This window comes from Suricata suricatta, chromosome 12, assembly GCF_006229205.1.
Source record: "Suricata suricatta isolate VVHF042 chromosome 12, meerkat_22Aug2017_6uvM2_HiC, whole genome shotgun sequence".
NCBI classification, from domain to species: domain Eukaryota; kingdom Metazoa; phylum Chordata; class Mammalia; order Carnivora; family Herpestidae; genus Suricata; species Suricata suricatta.
Genome location: NC_043711.1, coordinates 98,483,261 through 98,506,160, shown reverse-complemented (window position 1 = coordinate 98,506,160; position 22,900 = coordinate 98,483,261). Strand labels below are relative to the sequence as shown.

The 22,900-nt window shown below is 43.0% G+C and overlaps 1 protein-coding gene across 1 annotated transcript in view; it reads left to right on the top strand.

Moving 5' to 3' along the window:
* The window catches only part of BCAS1 (breast carcinoma amplified sequence 1), a 63,276-nt gene that overhangs the window by 27,786 nt on the left and 12,590 nt on the right, over positions 1 to 22,900 (top strand). Inside the window, exons 6-8 of the mRNA XM_029919045.1 lie at positions 5,773 to 5,814; positions 13,440 to 13,613; positions 21,358 to 21,423. Coding sequence (XP_029774905.1) covers positions 5,773 to 5,814; positions 13,440 to 13,613; positions 21,358 to 21,423 — 282 coding nt within the window. The remainder of the gene's footprint in view (positions 1 to 5,772; positions 5,815 to 13,439; positions 13,614 to 21,357; positions 21,424 to 22,900) is intronic.

The window sequence follows — 22,900 nt, the reverse complement described above, 5'->3', positions numbered from 1 at the left end:
GCCGTTCCTTGATCATCGTTGCTGAGCAAATCCCAGCTGTCACACATATTCAGAACTCTTGCCTCTTTTAAATGTGGCCAAAAGATGAGCAAGAAGCCGTGGGTGAGAAAGTGGGAGGTAATTCACAGAGGTGAAAAAAATCTCATTAGTAATTTCATCAAAACATCCATACCACTTGGCACGAAATACCAGGCAGGGGATTAATAGATGCCCCTGTGGTGTCCGTTTTCTTCTCTGGCCCCGAATGTAGCTGGATTTCTGGAAGTCTTCCTTGTTTGCTGTCTGTTGCACAGATATCTTTCTCCTGGGTCCTGCCCAAAACACAAACTCTAATACTTAATGAGAACTTTGGGTGATGTCATTTGGCATCCTGGTCCTCCTTCCTTCCCAAGCACCAGTTACTTATTTTTAAAAATCTTTTGTCGCCTGTATAATGCAGGGAGCAGTTTCCGAGTGAATCATATGTGCCTATTGGTAGCCAGGAAGCTGACTTACACAACCCGTACTCAAACATTTTTATTTAAACAATGATATATGTTTAAATGTGCATTAGAAAAATGGAGCCAGCACATTAAACTCAAGAATTAATTCAAGGTGAGACTATACATATTTAGTTTAAGAAGAAACCCTATTAATTAATTAAACACCTAATCATAAATTTGGACCCTTCAGGAGTAGCACTGAGACAGAATTGACGTGCAATAGATTTATAGGAAGAAAGCAGCACGAAGGAAAAAGGACAGGGGATAGGAGTAGATAGAGAAAGACTTCAGACCACAGTGCAGGTCTGACACGGGAGAGAGAGATAGGGAAGGAAGGCAGAGGAGTCAGAAAAGCCATGGACTAAGGGTAGTGTGGAGCCAACGGGGAATCCCAGAGCAGAGCTGCCCACGAGGAGTCCTACCTTGGGCAGAAATGGCCCAGTACCCTGCCGTGCTCAGTCCTTGCCTGGGAGCACGGCGGCCACATGAACTCTGTCAGGGAGGTGTGGGTCGGAAGCTGTCCTAGCAGGGACATCTGAGCAGCCATGGCTGCCACGGGTGGTACATGAAATGTGGCAAAGACCACTAAGGAGGCTGGCAGGTGACGGAAGTTTCAGGAACCCTGACTGGAGGCAGACAGATCTGACTCTGAGTCTAGTGAGCCTGGTTAAGTGGCCTCCATTTCCTAACTAGTAAAATGCAGATAATAATGGTACCTAGTCATAGAAATGAAGATTAGATAAAATAATGCCTGAAAAAACCCTAACACCACACCTTGCACACAAAAGTGGCCAATGATGGCTGTGGCGGGGGGGCGGGGGGGGCGGGCTCAGTCGGTTGAGCATCTGACTCTTCATCTCAGCTCAGGTCATGAGCTCATGGTTTGTGGGATCACGTCCCGCATCGGGCTCTGCACTGACAGCACAGAGCCTGCTTGGGATTCTCTCTCTCCTCCTCTCTCTACCATTCCCCCGCTCCTGCACACACACTCTCTCTCTCTCTTTCAAAATAAGTAAATAAACTTTAAAAAGGAGTGGCCAATGAATTGTCCTTCTGACCTTTGTCATTTATCTCCTGTGTGTTCAGGAGGGGACACACTTCATCTTTCTATACACACCAGTTTGGAGAGGCTTCTAAGCAACTAAGCCTCAAATACTTTATTTTTCCTTACCTTTGGGGTCTATAAGGGATATATTGGTTCCTCTTTGAAATTCAAGCTATTTCCATTGGGAAAAAAAAAAACAGAATCACTTAACTTTCATCTCACTAATGGTCAGATTTCATATAGTCTCACTGTTTTTTTCTTTTTCTCTATTATCTGGTTTTATTTCTTTAGAAAATTATAAAAATAATGAAGAGACACTAAAACCCAAGTCACCTGTAAGTCTTGTTTTTCTTTCTTCCATCTAATCAGAAAGAACAGCTCTAGATGAAAGTAAAATACAGGGAAGATTAACTCAAGCAAGAGTATTTTTAGTCTCTTTGTGTGGAGTTTTTTGGTGCTAAGTGCTGGGTGCTAATGCATTGAAAAGATAGAGCGGACAGATTGCTCCCTTCTGGTGGCTTAAAATCTCATGAGGGGATTTACGTTCTAGTAGAAACCAAAATGGAGACCTTTGTTTTCTTTAAATTCGATAAGCTTTGGTTATAAAATCACTGTTGTAAAATTTTTTGGAAAACAAAGAGAAATGCTAGAGAATTTTGGTATTTCCACTAACCCAAGCTTCCTTTCTTCTCTTGTAACTGAGCTTTAACACAAACTGACTTTGAAGGGTGTGAGTCCACGATCTGAACATCAGAAATAAAATTCTCCCCTAACACGCTGTGGATATGGAATTATAAGTTATTCTGATTTATAAGCTTGATTGCTGAACTTGTTCTTATTATAAAACAAAAATAACAAAAATAACCTTTGAGAAAGTTAATTCCAAATGACGTCGTATTTGCCAAAAAAGGTTTCAAATCCCATTCCCTGGACTACCTGTGCTCTTTATTGTTCTGCGTTCTTTGGTATGCCATTCACTCTGTGACCTCCCACAAGCTACTCAATCTCTTTGAGTTTCTTTTTCCTCATCTGTTGAAGGAAAGGGTTGATCTTGAAAGGAAACAGATGATTTTGAGAAATTCCAGTATGTGGCAAGTGTTGCGTAACAGACAGAATGAGAAAGTTTGGACAGATTGCTTGACCACTGCAAGTCTCTGTTTTCCTCTGTGTGAGTAGGGATGTGTTTATCAAACTGTGTTATTACGACAGTCCAATACCTGTACCCAGAGAGACCCTCGGACGTAGTAAGTGCTCCAAGAGTTTTATCACTTCTTCAGGTGTGAGCAGCTGCTGGTTATGACCCAAATATCCATGTGTGGAGTTTGGTGCCAACCATACTTTAGGTACCAAACTAGAAGAAGGCTCATTTCAACTGCTATCGAAACACCTGAAGTCCATTTGGAGGAACAAGGTATATACACACACCTGCACGTGCAAGTGTGTGTGTGTGTGTGTGTGTGTGTGTATGCACACACACACTTAGTAAATGATGCATTCGGAAAATTTCAGAATAGTGCGTTTCTGGCTTTCCTTAGGGGCAGAGAGCTGATGGTGTGGAAAAATAATGGGGGCTCTGAAGCCAAAGAGACACATCGTCCAATCTCGGCTCTGACGGTTACTGGCGGTTTGAATGTGACCCAGTCACTTAAATCCTCCATGTCTCACTTTCCTCAGCTCTGGGAATGGGCAAGTGGCATCTGCCTTTTGTGGTTACTGGGAGGACGGAGTCGGAGAATGAATGCAAAGTGACTGGCCCCGTTCCAAAGCAGTGATATTGGAATCCAGTGTTAATGTGCGGGGTGCGGGTTACAAATGCTGTGGGTGTGTAGGAAAGGGAGCCATCTAAGTAGGTCAAAACAGACTAAGAGGACTTTAAAGATCCTCTGAATCCTCTGAGTTCTTTGTTTCAAACACGGATTCCTGCCTTTGATCCCAGAATCCACAGGAATCCTGGTTAAGAGAATCTGGCATATGGCCGAACTATTATGGAAGCACTTGAAAGATGGGCTGAAATGTCTAGGCTTGAGGAAAGGTCTTAGGGCCACTGTGAAACAGGTGAACTCAGAACAGCTGTCACATGATCAAAATGATGCTTCCAGAAGACCTGCTAGCAACGGGGTGTCTGTTGGCTTAAGTGCTACCATGTGATAGTATTTTAAAAAACATTCTTTTATGAATGTGCTCTTCAAAGGACAGGATTCTTTGCTATGCAAGTTTACACTGATGGGTTCAGGAGCTGTTTAGGCCCTCAGGTCAGCAATATAAATGCCCAAACAGGATCTTGTAGTTTCAAACTGGGCTTTTGTTGTGATGGTGAAGGAGGCTGGACAGTTTGTAGACTCAGCAGATAACAGCCAGGTGTCCAGTTCATTGAAGATCAGAAGTTTCTAGTTTTGCGATTTGAATGGGAATCCCACACTCCATGTGTTTTCCGATTAGCCCCACCCCCTATTATGTTCTTCTGACTGAGAGGTTGGGAACCCAATGAACACCTCCCGGTCTGCAGAAATGGAACTTGCATTTAAAAATCTCTTCTTGTCTGCTTTGAAGTGAATCATTTTGTCAGCAGCACCATCCAATTTTCATTCTTGTCTCTGAGATTTCCCTCCCAAGTATAGTTCCAATGTGGAAGAACCAAGACCTTTGCCCTCCGTCTATCACACTGGACCCCCTGGCAGTGGGAGAGAGCGAATTGCAGTTCGTGCTGCTGGTCCCTCTGTCCGTAGGCTTTTTATGAGGTGGGAAACGTAAGGAGGGAAGGGAGATGCTACCTGAGGCCTTCATTTGTCATTGTGTGTTGAGCATCGGTGCAGATACACGTTACATGTGAGATCCAGGCTTGGCTCAAAGAACGGGTTCAATAGAGATACTGTTTATACATGGTCCAAGCTGAACATCTCATCTAGAGAGAAAGAAAATCTGGCTGTGGAGAGGGAAGTTACTAAAGTCACTAAAGCCACACAGTTGCTAAAAAGTGTGATTCGGACCCTTGACATCATCATGACAGGTGGGGGGGGGGGGCATCTTGGCTACTAGAACCATTTCTACCACTTCCCAGCCATACCACCTTGAATAAGTGACTTCACCTCCCTATGAGGATCACCCTCCTTACTGCTTGGGGCCACTCTCAGTGAGATGGCGTGTGCAAAGGCCCGGCACATACAAGGTAGACACAGGTATACAATCTGTGTCCACAATGCAAGAAAACATATTGGGAGAGGTTGATTCCTTTCTCCCTTCCTGCTGCATGGTTTAAACATAAACATAAGCCTAGGACTTAGAACAAAATGGACATAGGGAAGAGTTCTTAGCCTGGAATCCAAGAGAAGAGATGGTCTATGACACTCTAAAATGACCTGCAAACTCTTCGGTTTGTGTTTCTTTTTCTGAAAAGAGAGTCCAGATCTGTCAAATGAGTCTCAAAGCGGTCTGTAAACACCACCCAACCCTCACCCCACCACCTGGCAAATTTAAGAACAACTGCAAAGATCATCTCCAAAGTCGAAGCTTAGCGAACTGATGTCATGTGACGGTGGCCTTGACCTTTGATAGCACTGGGGCAACTGCTCCCCTCTTTGAGGCAGTCTGTGTATAACAGAATTACTGTAGAGAGGAATAGTGTTTGAAGTTGGATGTGTTGGAGCCCAGCCTTCTGGGCCTCCAGAGAAGGGTTTTAGTCAGATTGAACTTTGGCCCAATGATGACACTGCCCCGTACTGAGGACCGAAGCAGATACCGCTGCTGGCCACTGAGCTGTGGTCAGGACAAGATGGAAGACCCTGCCCGTTACCTCAGGGCCTGCTCGCTCTATGAGTGCCACGGGATGGATGTCTCTGGACTTCACTGCCAGAATTTTCCTGAACTGCTCATTTGTTTTTACCTGACAGTGACTGTGTCTTGCGTGATTTTCATCAACAAGCAGAAAATGTAATGGCAGACGTGTTACTGACCCACAGCCAAGGCTGTGGTTTGTGTCTTCTGTAGCAACCCTTCTCCCCCACTCCATTCATGTCCTGGCCGAGCCTGGGCATTTATTTTCCCTTCGTTGTCTTTTAAAATACATAACTATTTATTATCTTGCTGTACCAAGGGATCTCGGGTCAGTCACCTTCACGTTCTCTTTGGAACCAGCTGTGTGTAAGCGATTCAATGTCCAAGAACGGCACCAGAGGGCTGTTAGCCCAAAGAACTCTCCATTTTTTGATAACATTCTGACTCTTGCTTTTGTTTTTATCTTCCCTTTAGTCAGTTAAAGAGGATTCAGTCCCCGCAGGTGCAGAGGAGAATGTAAGTTATGCACTAAATGGCAGAATCATTCCATTCTCATCTTCCGCATGCCGGACCATTGGGCATTTCAGCTCCGGGGTCCTGTGTTCTTGCATGCCTCAAGCCTCTCCCATCTGCTGTAGACTCTTTCAGCCTTCCACGTGATTGGGGACCACTGGGGAGTAACATTGGATGAATATCTGTAATGCCTATGGAATCAATGCAAACAAAACACAAAGTCAGAGGATGCCTTTTTATAATTTGTTATCATTCAGGGGCTGAAAGAGTCTACCAAACATAAGAACATCCTCACACTTCCTTAAGGGGCAATGATGCTGCACCCTGTGCTTCCTCTACCTTGATCGTTCTTTATTTCCATGGCAACCCAGATTCTCTACTAACTGTGGGTGGTACCCAGGACAGGTAGTTGCGTCAAGCATAAGAGCATCTTGCTGCACTTGATGCTTAGACTGTTAGTCTTGGGCCGGACAACCAACTCCTTGGATCTACACCTGAGAGGCATAGGTTGAGCCTCACTGTCCAAACTTTCAAGACAGTGCTATCATGTCTGGAGTGCATGGCTCCACAGAGGCACCTCAAAAAGGCAGTTTTCCAAAAACATCTTCCAGGGAGATTAATACATTGTCCTCATGAGTCAGCAGCTTTCTGCTCTGAATGGAGTGCCGTCTTTGGAAAATTTTGTAAGTGGGGATAAGTGAGTTCATAGCTCCTTGAGATAGAAACTAATCATTACCATTTTGCCAAAGCAGAATCTGTTTGGTGCTTTCTAGGTGTCTCTTGTTTTGCTGGCCTTGGATAGGGCTTGTGTTTTCATTTTTATTTAATTGCTGGCATTGAACGGATGTTGAAAATCCAAGTATGATCAGAAATGTTGTCTGTGATGTGGAATGGAAATTAGAATGGCTGTTAAAATTCTTGCTAGGAGCAAGGTCTTCCACATCTGCTTGTTTGTTATTGTTTTCTTTCCCTGCCCCCTCTCCCTCTTCCTTTCCTCCTTCCTTCCTTTGTTCTTTCCTCCCTCCCTCCCTCTCTCCTTCCTTCCTTCTTTTCTTTCTTCCTTCCTTCTTTACTTCCTTCTTTCTTCCTTCTTTCTTCTTTCTTTCTTTCTTTTCTTTCTTTCTTTCTTTTCTTTCTCTCTTTCTTTCTTTCTTTCTTTCTTTCTTTCTTTCTTTCTTTTTCTTTCTTTCTTCTTTCCTCCCTCCCCCTCTCTTTTGAGCCAAACTTACTAACTCAGCAAAGGTCAGATATTACGTAATTTCAAAAAATTCTCATGAGTTTACCAGCTATTTTCTATAAAGCCAAAGCCTCTGTCTCAGCAACCTGTGAGGAGGAACAATGTGAGTCTGTTTCCCCCCTGAATTTTACATTTAAAAGCTGCAGGTTGACCCTGAAGCATCAGTTAGCATTGCGTGCTGAGTCTTTTGAAGAGAAACTTCTTTTCGGATGTTTGTGTGTAACTCCCTGCTAGAGAAATCCCTCATCAAGGCACCACTGGCCTCTGACAAAGAGGAAGTATTTCCTTTCCTAATGTGAAATTCACAACAGAAATATAAACATAAACTAAAGTCAAATTACTGATGCTAGAAGAGAACAAAAAAGCTGACGAAGATATCAAAGAAACCAAATATATTCTCAAGAAAATAAAGATGCATTATCAAAATGGCTTTATGTTACTTAGCCCTCAGAAGAACATTTCTGTCTTTAACCTCCAACATTTGTCTGCCTGTTAGTTGGAGGGAATGAGGCTAAAAGTAACGATCTTGGGCCCTTAATCCCCAGGCTGTGCCACCTGTTGGACCTCAGTTTACTCATCTCTTAAATGCCCACAGGGATATTACCCACCCCCTAAGGTTCTTGCAAGAATTAAGCGAACAATCCATGTAATGTGCATGTTTCAGTGCCCAAAGCACAGAAAGAATTCAGTAATTCAGGGGTCAGCAACAGCAGCTCACAAGTCCATTCTAGCCCATTGCTGTATGGTCCACGAGCTAAAACTGGTTTTTACGCTCTGAATGATTGAAAAAATGGAAAAGAATGATATTTGGGGGCACATAAAAATTTCCCCAACTTCACATTTTACTGTTTATGAATAAAGTTTTATTAGAACAAAACCACACTCATTCATGGACATATCTGTGGCTGCTTTCCTGCTTTAATGGCAGAACAGAGTGAGTGCTTCCCAGTGACCAGAGATTGTATTTCCTTCAGAAACTACGCACCTCTCAGTGCTCAGATCGAGTGAAGGCATGTGTCAGATAATTAGTGTGATTTCCTCTTCTCCAATAAAAGAGATGGCATTAATTAAAACAACATGCAGTATTCCAAACCTTCAAAACAGAACCATTAAGTGTGATTAGCCATATTAGAAGAGTCCTATCTAGCGGCATCTCGCTGGGATATGATTGGTTTTTGTTTTGTTTTGTTTTGTTAATTTCTCCACCACCAGTTTCCATAAGATATCCATCAACCAGTGCAAAGGAAAAGACAGACTGATTTCACCATTTCCCTAAGTTTTTCATGAAAAGAAAAATAAGGCTTTGAAACCTGTGGAAGTTTAGTGTTTTTCCTAGAATGTGCTTCTGGGCTTATCAGAAAGAAAATCTACTAAAGAAACTAAAGAACAATTCTTCTGTAGTCTGAGAATATTTTGGCCACTGCTTAATTCAATTAGTGTTTTAACTAATGGGGGGAAATCTTTCCCTCCCAATGCCCTATAACATCAAGGCAATAGGTACTTCTGGTTGTTGTTGTTGTTGTTTTTTCTTTTTTACCTCTGTTAGTAAGTAACCTTGTGGTTGCAAGTGAAGGAAAACCCAAGCCAATCTGGATTTGTTTTTAAAAAGGATTTATTGGTGCTCATCACTAGGGAGTAGAATTGGTTTTAAATAAATCTTGATTCGGGGCTTTCCTGAGGCTCAGCCTTCCTGGCCTGGCTCCATTTCCACCTCCTGATACCACGTCACCCAGTTCTGAGTAAAGGAGAAATTGGCCCAGTAGAAACTCTGCATGTCCTAGAATCTGTTCTCTTTCGTGGACCTACGTGGGTTCACGTGCTCTATTAGTCAGCTTTTGCCAGGTCTTGCTGTGGTAACATCCAAGCCCCACATGGCAGTGACTTTCAATAGAAAAGATTCTCCTTTTCCTCATTTGTGCTACATGGCCACTGTGAGTGGTCTGTGGCTGATCCATGGGGCTGCTTCCTGCTGAGATCCAGACTGAGAAAACCAGCCCCTTCAATAAGAACGTGCAATTATAGTGACAGAGAGAAGCCAGTACCAGGGTGAACCGTGCAATGGATCTGGGACCTTCCGCTCAGTCTGGCTTTCCATCACGTCTGCTCATGGTGCATTTGCCAAAGCAAGTCACAAGCAATGAGCACAGATATATAATCTCTTTCCAGGAAGCCAGAGTGAAAAATTGGGAGAATAATATAGTCTGCCACACACTCCGATCCCTGGACTCAGATGTCCAATGAGCTGGACCATGTGGATTAGCTTAGATCAGCTCAAGCAACTTCACCCCAATTGTACAGTCTTAAAGGTAAGGGGCGTCGTTCCCCCAAAGCAAAATGGGGGAGAGCACGAGGGAGAATAGTTCCTGGGTTGAAAAGTAAAATCTTTGCCAGGTCTTTGTAATCAAATCATCGTGTTATAAACCAAATCAGACAGCATCTTAAAGAGATTCGAAAGCAGAAACTGTTAATATCAATATTGTTGTATTATGGGTGAAGTCTAGGTGAAATCCGTTTTGCAATAGATCAGTCTCCAGAACTCACAGTTCTAGTGAAAACTGTATCATCCAAATTCCAAGAGTAAGGATGGTATGCTATTTGAGGCAAAAAGTGAAAACTTGCTGAAATGTGTGTTGTCTGTCTTAAACGGACTAGCCTTCTTCATGCAAAGTATAATGTCCCCTCCTGACATCAGACCAATCCATGCGAAAGCACAGCACAGATCCGATTTTCAGTGCATCCATCACACCCCAAATTAAAATGTGCAGATGCAGTTATATATTCTCAATAAGGGGCAACTTCTTCCAAAGCCTCAGCCGGAAGGATATCGAAAACTATCCAAATAAAAATAAAATTCTATGTGTGTATGCAAATCAGCTCCTCACTCAGCTCAAATCCTTCTGGATTTTTCCACACTGGAAATCGTTGGCTTTTCTTGGCTCCTGAAAGCCAATGTCTTGGCCTGACTTCAAAGGAAAATGGGACTCTCTAGAAGTACCCCCCACATCAGGCTTTTTTTTTTCCTGCTGAAATAGTTATGTTTTGAAGAATGGATTCTGGCCTAGGATTTATGAGTTGACACCACTCACCATTTGTAAAGGCTCAGCAAGAAAACCATTGGCAATCAAAAAGTTGATTGATGAAGTTACTGCCATACAATCTGATTATTTTATTATGTAATTTTCCCTCCAGGCCCTTACATACAGAAAAAGGAACTTGCTGCTTCAGAGACAGAATAATTCTGAACCCAGATTCAATGACTCAGACTCTGGTCATCACCAACCTAAGGGCTGTTTCCCATTTCTCCACCCTTTTCCCGATGATCTCTGGTGAGGTTGGCAACTACCACCCCCACAAAGTATTTGATCATGATTAATCTAAAACAGACTCCCATTTTTTTGAACGACAATTTGTCTAGGGGTAAGGATGCAACAACTTCTGACCAGTGAAATGTATGCTAAGATAGGGAATCAAAATACAGAAGTTCCTTTGGCGGAAAGTTTTGCTGTGACCTTCCTCCCTCTTTTGAGATATTGGCTTGAGGAAGTCATGCCTGGAACTGTGGCAGCTACTTTATATCCATGAGGTAACAAATAAAAGGATGAAAACCCACATGCTGGAGATGGCAGAGCCAAAGGATAGAAGGAACCCATGTTTTTAAAGACATTGTGGAGCCATTGAACCAATCCTAGAACTTCGTGCTTTTAAGCGCGTTCTATATCATTCCTGGTTAAGTCACTATTAGGTATTCAGTTACTGGTACACAGCTCCATCCTCATTGAAATGGCTAATTACCTGTGCTATGACTTTGGCCAAGCCATTCAATCATTCACATTCTTCATCTATAATATAGTGATTATGTTACCTTACTCTGAGCTCTTTAATAATTCAATAGGTATTCACTGAAGGAATATATTAAAAATACTGTGCATGATGTCAGGCATAGTAAGAGGTAGTTACTAATATCATCTCTACAAAGTGGGCATGTGCATGGCGGGTGATTCCACATTCTTCAGACCCATGAAATAAACAGCTCTCCTAATAGCACAAGTAACAACCAGGAGTGTTAACCGAGTGCTGGTATGTGTCAGGCACCGTTCTAAGAACTTCACGTGCACTGCCTGGATTGAATTTCACAAACAACTTTCTGATGTGTCTACCGCCCCCGTCGTGAAGATGGAAACCCCAGGTACAGGGACGTTGGGCAGGGACCTCTGTTTAGAGCCTCCATAAGAGGGGGAGTCAAGACCTGAAGTCAGGCAGGCTGCTCTTGCGATCACTATGTCGGAGCACCTGCATGTCAGGCTCGCCCCAGGACTCTTGTGGCTGAGGGGTCAGAAATGCAACTGAACTGAACCAGGCCAGACATGGAAACCCAAGACCACATCTGCTGACCAATCCCAGGACGTCACTTGGCTTTCGTCTCATCCTGGTTTCCCAAGGTGGGCCTGGGTCAGAGCCGGGCAGCCTGGCAGTAGGGGAAGCCTCTTCCCAAACACGTGCTGTCTGACCTTCCAGTGCTTTCATTTTTTCGATGTCGTTAGACAAGACAACTTGATGTATGTTCACCCTAGCCCCTGTCGCTCCTTGCTGTCTTATGGCCAACCATGCCAATCTCCCCTGCTTTGCCTCCTTCAGACTTTTGAGCTGATGACTCCCCAAGTCAATTGAAGACTTCCCATATCTTTGTTTACAGACAGAAGATGCTAGAAGTCACGCTGTTGTGTTATGAAATGGAAGGCAGGGAGAGACGGCGGTGACTCAGTTGCCGTATTTCAGGGTGGTCCCTCATACTTATTTGTTAATGGGCACCTTCCTTCCTCAGTGGACAATACAGAAATTAAGAGTCCTTCTCAATTTGGATCCCTGGGGCCGTATGCAAACCAATGGAATATTCTGTATGAATGGAACAAAAATGATGTCTCCACAGGCATGCTGTGTTTTCAGAAATCCCTTAGTTCTGAAGACTCTGAGGAAGCCGGGGGTCTGGCACCAGCAAAGACAAATGCACAGATACCTTTGGCTCTAGAGCACCTTCCTTGGAGGCAGAGGAGGGCAGACTTGTTGTACAAGGGGCCGGGCAGTAAATATCTGGCTCCGCAGGCCACATGTGGTCTCTGTTGGCTATTTTTTCATCTTTTAAAAAAGCATTTGACAACTTTTTAAAAATGTAAAACCCGTTCTTAGCTCGGGGCTGCACAAAAACAGTCTCTGGGGTGGATTTGGTAGTAGCTTGCCAAGCCCCTGCTGGCGGGAACAAAAAAGAAATTATGAAGCCCTCTCCGGGCGAAATTAAATCTGTTGCAGGGATCAATGCAGAGCAGAAACTGTTCCAGATGCGACTGGGGCGCCACACAATTGGAGCGAGGCAATGCAAAGAGCAGCATTTAAAGGCAGAGCGCAGGTGAATCAGATCTTCCATCCAAACCCCCCATTGCTGGCCATCCCTTGTACCCCGCAGACACTCAGAGGGGCACCGAGCTCACTAGGTGCCTCGCTGGGGGCCGTCAGGAACTCGACCACAGTTTTCTTGCCAAGTTTGGTTTTCTTCTGAAAGCATGAACTTTAGTTAAGAAACAATGGCAAATGACTGGCCCTGGGGTGGGGCGGGAAGTGAGGTTAGGAGGAAGACCAGTCGGTCAAATCCAGTGTGGCTTTCACGCCATTCTTTCTGCAGAGAGGACAGAGTTTCCAGGGTTGCAGGGGACTGTAGCGCACGTGATGGAAGGTGTCATGGTCACCGTCTCTGAGGGTCACTGTCTCTGAGGGTGGGCCCTTAAGGAAATGATTACTCCTGATTTTACACAGACCAGGTGTATGTCGCCTTGCTGGCAGACAGAGGTGGGCCTCCTGGAGGGGCGGGGCCTTGAGCACGTGGGCGTCGGCAGTCCCTAAGAGGGGCTTCCTGTCTAAGCCGCGAACCTCAGGAAGCCGGAATTTTGCTACATTCAAGTCAGTGGATTTGGCATTTTTTTAGAAGTTGGCTGTTTGACAGCACATTCTATAGGCGTGCCTGGGTGGCTCAGTCGGTTAAGCATCTGACTCTTGATTTTGACTCGGGTCATGATCTCATGGTTTGTCAGATTAAGCCTGAGTCTGGCTCTATGGTGACAATGAGAAGCCTTCTTGATTCTTTCTCTCCCTCTCTCTCTCTGTCCTTCCCCTGCTGGCATTCTCTCTTTCTCTCTCTCTCTCTCAAAATAAATAAACATTAAAAAAAAAGCACACTATATGACATAAGCATTACCTCTGGAAGATGTGTCTGTGTAGAGATGATCATTGATTTAAACCTGTAGCTAGTATATGAACACGGGTGACCAGGACCCCACTTTATAAAGCCTCTTTTGAGGAATGCTTTTTTTTCACTGTCTTATTACCTGGCAAAATAATCCAGGTGGTGTGTGAATCACCAGTAGAGGTTGTAAAGTCCGAGGAAGTAGAATCAGCCTTACAAACAGTGGATCTCAATGAAGAAGGAGATGCCACACCTGAATCCAAGGAAGTAAAACTCAAAAGAGAAGAATCCAAACCACCGAGAACCTCCCTGATGGCGTTTCTCAGACAAATGGTAAGCCACCTGCTTCCAGCACAGGAAAACTGAAATAAATACCCAGATCAGCTTCCGAGAGTGAAGGACCCGCGTCATGGTGGGGTGAGACCTAACTGTGGGTGGTGTAGACGGGATATGAATGAAATCTGAACCGTGCGGTGAGAAAATTCCCTTTCCTCCTTCTGACTCCATCACAGAGAAAGTGTCCGTTTATTGCTGAAGTTCCTTAATCTCCCCTTACCTCTTGCCAACTCCCTTTTTAACAAAGAGAGAGCTGGCCTCGGGTCCTGAGCTTCAGTGCCCAACAGCACCCATCCGGAAGTTAATATTATTGTTCGCTTCTAACTTAAATTTATTTTTAAAGTTTCCTTCTGTATATGGCAAGTGATATTGGTGTTCTCCTATGGTAATGACATGCCGGTTCCTTTGAAAGTACATTTATTTACATAAAGAACATAAGGCATCATTTAAAGGACCAGGTAATAAATAGGCCAAGTTACATGTTGATGTTGGAAAAATTCTGAAAGTGACATGTGCTTCACACAGATTTGGACAAAGCCGATATATAAATAATTATAAAGTGGCAACATAATTTCTAATAGCAAACATGTATAACTCAGTTGGTGAATTTGTCATGCTTTTAGCTTATATAAAATGGAAAGAATGTGGGCAGACATGTTTTGGTGTCTATGAAGTGTCATGTACATTAAATAAGTAAACATCCAAAGACTGACTATAATATAATATAACAAAACCCAACTTGGTTTGAAGACAAAAAACAAAAACCCGTGTAAAAGGTCATTGGTTTAATTCTCTTTTAATGAAAACCAAGAATTTCATTATAGTGTGCCATTCTTTTCAGGAGTCTTTGGGAGTTTAATCCTTTGAGAAAGCAACTCTGGTTTCACAGGCTCAGGCTGTTAAGAAATTCTTTCTAGCCCCCAACCCAACCCAACCCAACCCAACACAAACCCTTGCCAATGGGAGCTGCGGCATATTAGAAAGAACTCTGTTAGACATTGTTGACAGGATCATTTCCTCGTGTCATTGGAGTTTCAAAGAGTAGGAAGGATACAGTGAGTAGCAAGATGGCTGGAATGCCGTCCTCATCATTTAGTCTGCAATTCGGCACCGAGAGTGGGGATCAAGATCTGAGATTTTTCAACCAATTTTTATGCTATGTCAGGAAAGAAAAGAACATTTGGCCTATTTCTCACAACCCATCGACATTACGAATGGGAGCCCCAAATAGCTCAGCATAACATTGAGAGTGATCCAACTTTCCCATTTCTGGATGGAGTTAAGATATGCCCCCCCCCCACATAGCAAAGAGCATGACTTCCTCTTCCAAATAACCAGCCTGAGACTTCTTTACTTAACAGACAAGAAAATACAAGAGATTCCAAATAAAGCATGAAAGACCTCTAAACCACTCACTACATCTATTCAAAACAAATCCTTAAATTCTAATGAGGTCTCGCATTACTTAAATTCACCCTCCAGAGCTATCCATTAGCGGTTTCTCGGAGATCTTTTCTAGCAATAGAGGCTGGGTACCTCTGAACTGTTAGGGGAACAAACTGGAAACAAGAGAGTCCTTTCTAATTAATTCGCCACAGGCCAGGGATAGGAGTAGACAAGGATACATTTTCGCCAAGCAATCCTTAGTGCATCAATGCGTATAATGTCCATCGTTCTTGGTATCCACCGTGCATAGAAAGTGCTGTGCCTTGAAGCCTGGACATTATTTCTTTCTATTAATGCTTGAACTCCAAAGCTTCCATGATTTGGGGGACTTTTCCTAAAAATTCCAGATGGCCTCATGACTTTTGTCTTTTAGTCTGCTTTGTTTTCGGTCTAACAATATATTACCATCGTGAATGACTCAAATACACAGAAGACATGGGTTTTCTAGCTCACCACATCCCCACCACTTCCTCTTGTCACACGCAGCCCAGCTCACTCATTTATGTCACTGGCCCTGTGGGTATTTGGGTTTGTATCCCCCAGGTAGAGCCACCTCATTCTTTATTACAACTTCACTGAATCACATCATCTAGATTTATCGTACTTGGATTAACCATTGTTCTCTTGATGGACATTTAATTTGTTTCCAACTTGTGGGACTTCATTTATGTATTTATTCAGCAAATAGTCGTTGAGTTCCCACTCTATTCTAGACATCAGGATACAACAGTGACCATAAAGAGACACGGCCCCTGTCCTCATAGAGAATAAGGCCTAATGAGGGAACCAGATTTTTTTTAAATCCTAGGCTGTATGCAGTGAGCACACGCTGTGTGTCTCACACATGTGATCTAGGTGCGTCATTAACCCACATGAACATCCTTGTACACTTACCTTTATGCCGGTGTGTTAATATCCCCACAGGATGCATTCCTGGCTGTTGGCTTCAGCAACTGTTTTCAGGAAATACTCTTAGCTAACATTTCATGGCTTCCAAACTAATCTAAAGTCTGGATTTATGCCAGAGAAAACCCAACCCAACCCAACACTGCTGTAAGGGCTTGAAGATAGAGACAGCATCGGACTCGTCACTGAGCTTTTTATTTTTTATTTTTTGAGCCAATAAGTGGATGTGTCAAATTGATTTTAGATATTGTTAGCAAAATATTGGTTTTTTATTTTAAATAATTGATGTCCATGGAGCATGTGACTCTTGAGCTCAAGGGTTGAGCCCCCCACGTTGGGTGTGGAGATTACTTAAAAATCAAAAAAAATTAAAAATGACTGATTTAATAGAATAAGAAACTCAATTGCACATGCATCACTCTGGTTTTGTCATCAATGCCTCCACTCATCAGATCACTGATTTTCCACCATCCAGCCTTTGCCTCCCTTAAATTTCTCTCAGAAAACATATTTTGCTGTCCCATGGCAATGTGACTCATAGCTCCTGGTTGCATATTTTTTTAAAAACTAAATGCATTGCTCACTTCATTTCTAAAGAGATGTTTTTCTTTCCAGAAATAAACCTCTCCTAAAAATAGAAATGGAAAGAATATCATTTTTCAAATAAGTACATTTCAGGAAAAATACACAGAGTCGCATAAAGTCCTTGCACTGCATTTGACGCATGTAGATATGCTGCTTCCCAAAAGTCCTCTGGGCTCCTACGGATTTTCAAAAAAAATTTCAAGAAATAGCTAAGACATCTGTCATGCCCGACATAGAAAAAGATTCTTATATGTATTAATTCGACTGTATGTCAAGAAATTGGGTGTTTGAAGTGCCAGGATGTTTTTCTAAAGTGAGTGGGTGGAGAACTACATTCATGTGCCCACAACCCACGTAGGCAGATGAATCCGTAAAGGCAGTAGATAGAAATACAGAGATACAGATTTATAATTTGTCAATATTAATAACACCCTGTCCTTGAAAAGTGCTTTCCTCCTCCAAACCATTATCACATAGAGTTTCATTTAATCCTCCTCCTGTGTCTTTCTTTAGACCATTAGTTTTGTAAGAAGTTCTTTGTTGTAATAATGTTCTCAGGTGCAGAGAAAGACTATGAGCCTTAATATTGGGCAAATATAAGACCCGAATGAGAAGGCAGCCATGCAATAATGGTCTTTTGTTGCTTACCTTCAGTCTATAAATCTCATAACGCCTGTTGAAATTTACACTCTGGGGGAGAAAGGAGATGCTTTGTAATGGTAACTGTAAAACAAAAACAAAAACCAAAAACAGTACTCTGCTAGCTAAAGTTCTTGATCTCAGAGTCTTCCCTGAGTATTGAACTATGAATAGAGTTTCTCCTCAGGAATAGGTTTCTGAAAGTAGCATTTGTTTGGGCAATTCCTATCTCCACAGCAGCTGGTATTCCTTTCTGCCCTTAAAGGGGCTTCTGTGGTCACTCAGCACTCTCAGTTAATCATAATAAATAATAATAATGGCTACTGTTTATTTATCCTGTGCAGACAGCATGGCCGGCTGAACATTGCATGCATTATCTCATTTATTAACATAAAAACTCTGTGCCACACATTCCTGCCCCTCTGTGCTGAGAAGGGCATGAAGAGACTGAGTGTTTTAAGTGACCTGGTCAGGGTCACAGAACCAGTAAATGGCAGAGCCAGAATTCAAACTCAAGACTTTGTTGATTCTAAAGCTCACTCTTATACTCATGTTATTGTTGCTTCCTGTGCTCCTGGCAAATGATTTTCTCCAAGAGTAAAAGTATGTAGAACAACCATCACGCCAATTTTGTGATTCTCCTAGTACTGTTTGCCGTGGAAACATTTTCCTATGTTGGGCTTATCTGCAATTACAAAAAGGTGAGAGAGGGGAAAATTAATACATGATTCCCATAAAGCTCAGATGTACATTTTCTGAATATATTTGTCACTAAAATGAGAATTTACCTTGGCTGTATAATTTTGTCTGATTCCAATTCCGTTTCAAGTGAGCATCTTGGTCAAAACACAAAGGTTGAACGCATAGCCTTTGTAGATTCTGGAAACTTCTAGCAGGTCTAGTTCCTTAGATTTGTTCCAATGACGCTGAGTTAGTAAACAATCTTGCCGATAGCCTTACACTAAATTAAAATATCTTCCCAATTTTTAAATGTTTATTTTTCTGAGAGAAAGAGGAAGAGATTGAGAGAGAGTGTTTATCATGAATGGGGGAGGGGCAGAAGAGAACAAGACAGAGAATCCCAAGCAGGCTCCATACTGTCAGAGAAGAGCCCCATGTGGGTTTCAAATTCATGAATGGTGAGATCATGACCTGAGCTAAAATCAAGAGTCAGACGCTTAAACAACTGAGCCACCCAGGCGCCCCCATTTCCCAATTCTTTTAAATCTCAACTTCAGTTGGATTAGGTCTCCATCAAAATACACTTGTATTCCTTTCAAAGAAATGTGATCTGACCACCAAACATTTCCATTAGAATTTTGACTATCTAAGTGATATATGTTGGAGATGCTTCAAATGTTCCTTAGAGTATCGAGCTATAGGAATGCATCACGTGATGAAAGAAATAAAAATGACTTTATTACTATGCAGGTTCCATCTCAGCACCTCAGGCTGGGTGCCCTACGTGCAGTCCCTTTGACTCTCATAAATAAAAACAAAGCCCTGAAGAAAGTTGCTCAGTACCGAACTGGAAAATCTCTGAAATTACCTGGTGGTCTTCAAAATATTCTTTAAAATCTTAGATAATCCCTGAAAAAAATGTGGGGCTCCTTAAACAGTAGCTCTATTTTTGACAGCTGGAGAAAATGAGCATCTGTGGTTACGGTCTTTGGACGACAAAGCCCAACGTGAACTATTTGAATTGATCTCTGAAGGAGGACTCAGCAAAGAGAGAAAAAGAGAATAGAAAGAAAACAAAGGAAGGAAAGGAGGGAGGAAATTGTTAATAACTGCTGTTATTGAAAGTACTTCAAATGGACCTCATAAGACCCTTAGTCTAAACTCACCGTACAGTCACCTTTGCATAAAGACAGCTTTATACACCTCCAAGTGAGAGAAAACAGAGAAAAATCATAGAAAAGCTTGAGGTATCCCCCCCCCCCTTTTTTTTTTTGAAAGCATTGAACTTCTTTGCAATGATCTCCCTGAGAGGCTGAGGGGCTGTTCTCAGGAGGCTTACCTAGACCCACTGCTGCCGAGAAAGCCTTCTGGTTCAATCCAGTTTCTCCTCCAAGGGTTGGCAAGGAAAGGGAGGGGAAAGAAAGCAGATCAAAACCTTAAACTGGCAGAGGACCTAACAGATACCAAACTGAAACCACTGAAGAGAAGTTGAAAGTCCCCTTCAGGGCGGGAAGGGGGCACCAGGGCTGTGCCTCCTGATGTCCATTCAGGTTTCCCTTAAAAAGCCATTGGGTGTATTTGGCTGGCAGGTTTTGCCATTGAGCATTACCCAAAGGCCAATTAACGAGGTTGTGATGCCATATTTCAAAGGATGCCAGGCAATGTGTTTGGGTAGGAAGGGCCCTTAACGACAGCCTAAATTCTGGAGGTAAAGGAAATCCCAAAGTGGCAAAACCTTTGGATGCAGTGAGGGGCTAACTGAGCTGCTCACAGGTAGAGAAATCATAAGCAAGAGAGTCCATTTCTTTTTCTAAAAATGTTTTAAATTTTCTTTAATGTTTTATTTATTTTTGAGAGAGAGAGAGAGAGAGAGAGAGAGACAGCGTGAGCAGGGGAGGGTCAGAGAGAGAGGGAGACACAGAATCCGAAGACAGGCTCCAGGCTCTGAGCTAGCTGACAGCACAGAGCCTGACATGGGGCTCGACCCCATGAACCGTGAGATCATGACCTGAGCTGAAGTCAGATGCTTAACCAACTGAGCCACCCAGGCATCCCCATTTCTTTTTCTAAATGTTCTATGAGTAATGCAAAAGACTCGTGGTGGGGTGGGGGAGAGAACCACTTTCCATCTACAAGGATCTAAAGTTTATGCATAGGACAAACAAATCTTTCTTTGCCTTTGGGTTGAACACCTTGGTGAAGCCCATGACATAATGTCTCTAAGAAAAGTATATGGAACTTCCAGATCCCAGAGGCGGTTTTTACTTCATCGAAGTGCCTAACTCTTAGCAAGCACTCCAGGAAGAGCTAGCTTTCATAAATAGTAATTTTTATTATCTTTACTAATATGAGTACCATACCCCAGATGACAGAGGCATATACTATTAATCAATCAAAAAATTATTTGAGGGTCTTTGATGTTTTTAACTGTTCTTTGATGCAGATGTTAGGGATTCTTGCCATCTCGTGACAGAACAGCTAAGTAGTAACAGTGGAATCTCAAGCTTTCCTGTTTGCCCCCCATCGCTTAACCTGTTTCCTCCACTCCCTCCCTCCAGCAGGGAGGGAGGTGATGAGTAGCAATGGTTTAGTGGTTTAACATGGGAATTAAACCCAAGTCAAAATTGTTGATAAGAACGGAGCAGTTCATTACCAGAATTCTTAGGTGCTTTATCAGGCGTCGGGCACAGAGTCTCACCATCTGTAGTTGAAACTGCGGGCCCCAGTGTTGGTCTGCATTTGTCTATACCCATTAGCTGAAAGCGGTGATGCTCACGCTGAGACGTGCCTCAGCGTCACCTGGAGGGCTTGAGAAAACACAGATCGCTCGGCCCCAGCCCTGAGAGTTTCTCCTCCGTAGATCTGGAGTGGTTCTCAAGAATTGGTATGTCTACCAAACTCCCAAGTGATGCCGGAGCTGTAGTCCTAGAAACATGCTTTTAGAGCCTTAGGCTGAGAGTGTGTTTTAAGGAGCCAAACCTATGAATTCAACCCATCTGGTTCTGTCACTGATGCCAAAGGCCACAGGGATCACTAAAGTGAAAAATAGGGTGTTCAACATATCCCCATGTCTCTGCTAGAGGAAAAAATACAAGGAAACATCACCACCTACATGTTACCAAGAGAAGCCTGCCAATGGTTTTAATTGTTCGTTCATTCAATATGTTCAACCACCTCCTGGTTCCAACATTAGCACGTTGATCATCCTTTATTTATCCCAGAATTACCTAACCCCGGAGTTTAAGACTTTTGTTGTTGTCGTGATTTGGGGAAGCCAACGCTTGAATATAATCGGGCTTTGGTTATAAGCCACATGGGAATCATGTATCTCATGGACGACACATTTCTAGCTGGTCTTCCATTTGTCTTGACCCTGAATCTCAATAATGAATGACTGAGGTCATCCATTTCAGAATTCCCCTTGCATTCTCCATGTTGCTGTGCTTGTAGTAGCTGAAAGGCCATTGTCTGTTTGTTATTTTAGTCAGTGAAAGGGGATGGAGGGATCACCCACTCAGAAGAAATAAATGGGAAAGACTCCAGCTATCAAGTAAGTGACCTGTCAACCCTGTTCGGTGGTGGGTTTAGCTTGCATGCTCTTACTTGTTTCTAGCCTAGTTTCCAATGCAATTCTCAATCACAGGTGACCCATTTACCGTCTCTAGGTTAAGCACCTGCTGTATACCAGGCACTATTGTGGGCTGTGCAGATACGTGCATGAACAAGCTAGGGCTTCTCAGCTATTTCTTATTTAACACATACTTCTCCAACTCTTTTCCACATAGTCAACCCTTTCCCCTCCTTCCAGTCTTGACCTAAGTGTCACCTCCTCCAAGAGATGTTCTATTTCCACCCATCATCGTTGTTTCTTGTTCTTTGACTTCATGGAATTTATGACACACCGAAATAAGTCATCTATTAGTTATCTGGCTCCTCTACCCCTTCCTTTCTCTGTCTGGAGCAAGGAAGGAGCCTCTTCTGTTTCCATCACACTGCGTGATGCCTGGCATATAGTAGGAGCTATATCTTTGAAAAACGACTGAAGGAACATAGGGCAGCATGGGTTTTTTTCCATTATTTTCTCCACTCTAAAGAAACCTAGGTAAGGCGTTTTTACAACTACACGTATTTGTTTCTCTAAATGGGGTCATCACATGCTCAACACCCTCTTTTCTAACCTGCACCCCTTCTTAACCTAAAAATATACCTCCGTGAACATTCCAACAAATATTCTCCAACTAATTTTTGCAATACAGGGAACTGGTTAAGAGCATGAGTTGCAGGCTCAGACTACCTGCGTTTGAACCCCGGCTCCGGCTCTGCCATCTTTTACCTGCGTCACTGAAAACAGATAACCAAATGTCTCCATGCCTCAGTTTCCACACCTATATCATGGAGTTAGGAAACGCACTGCCTCCTGGCACTGTCCTACTTAGATGGGCCAGTGCTTACACCAGGAAGTCCCAGCACAGAAGACGTGAGGACTGTTAGCTGCCGTGTGAATCAGCACCGGCTGCCCCACAGACTGTCACAGACCAAGTGGCTTCACAACCAAAATCGATTTGCTCACAGTTTTGGAGGCTGGAAAATCCAAGATCAGGATGCTGGCAATGGTTTGGCTCCTGGTGAGGAGAGCGCGCTTCCTGGCTTCCTGAGAGCTGCCTTCTCACCATGTCCACACATGGGAGCTCTTCCCGGGACGCTAATTCCATTGGATCAGGGCCCCATCCTTAGACTTCCACTAACCTTAATTACTTTCTTACTCCAAATGCGTTCCCCCTGGAGGTTAGGTCTTCAATCTATGAAGTCATAGCAGTTGCTATTGTTTTGTTACTATCACTTATTATGCCACTGATAGGAGATTACCGCCCCACAGCGTTTGTTCATATTGCACACACAACAACGGATAGCAATGACCATCATTTGTTATATTTACATTTCCATCATAATTGAACTATCTTATATATTTCAACCGGGAATATATTGCTTTTTGCTGCATTCAGATGATTTTTCTCTTTCACCTTACT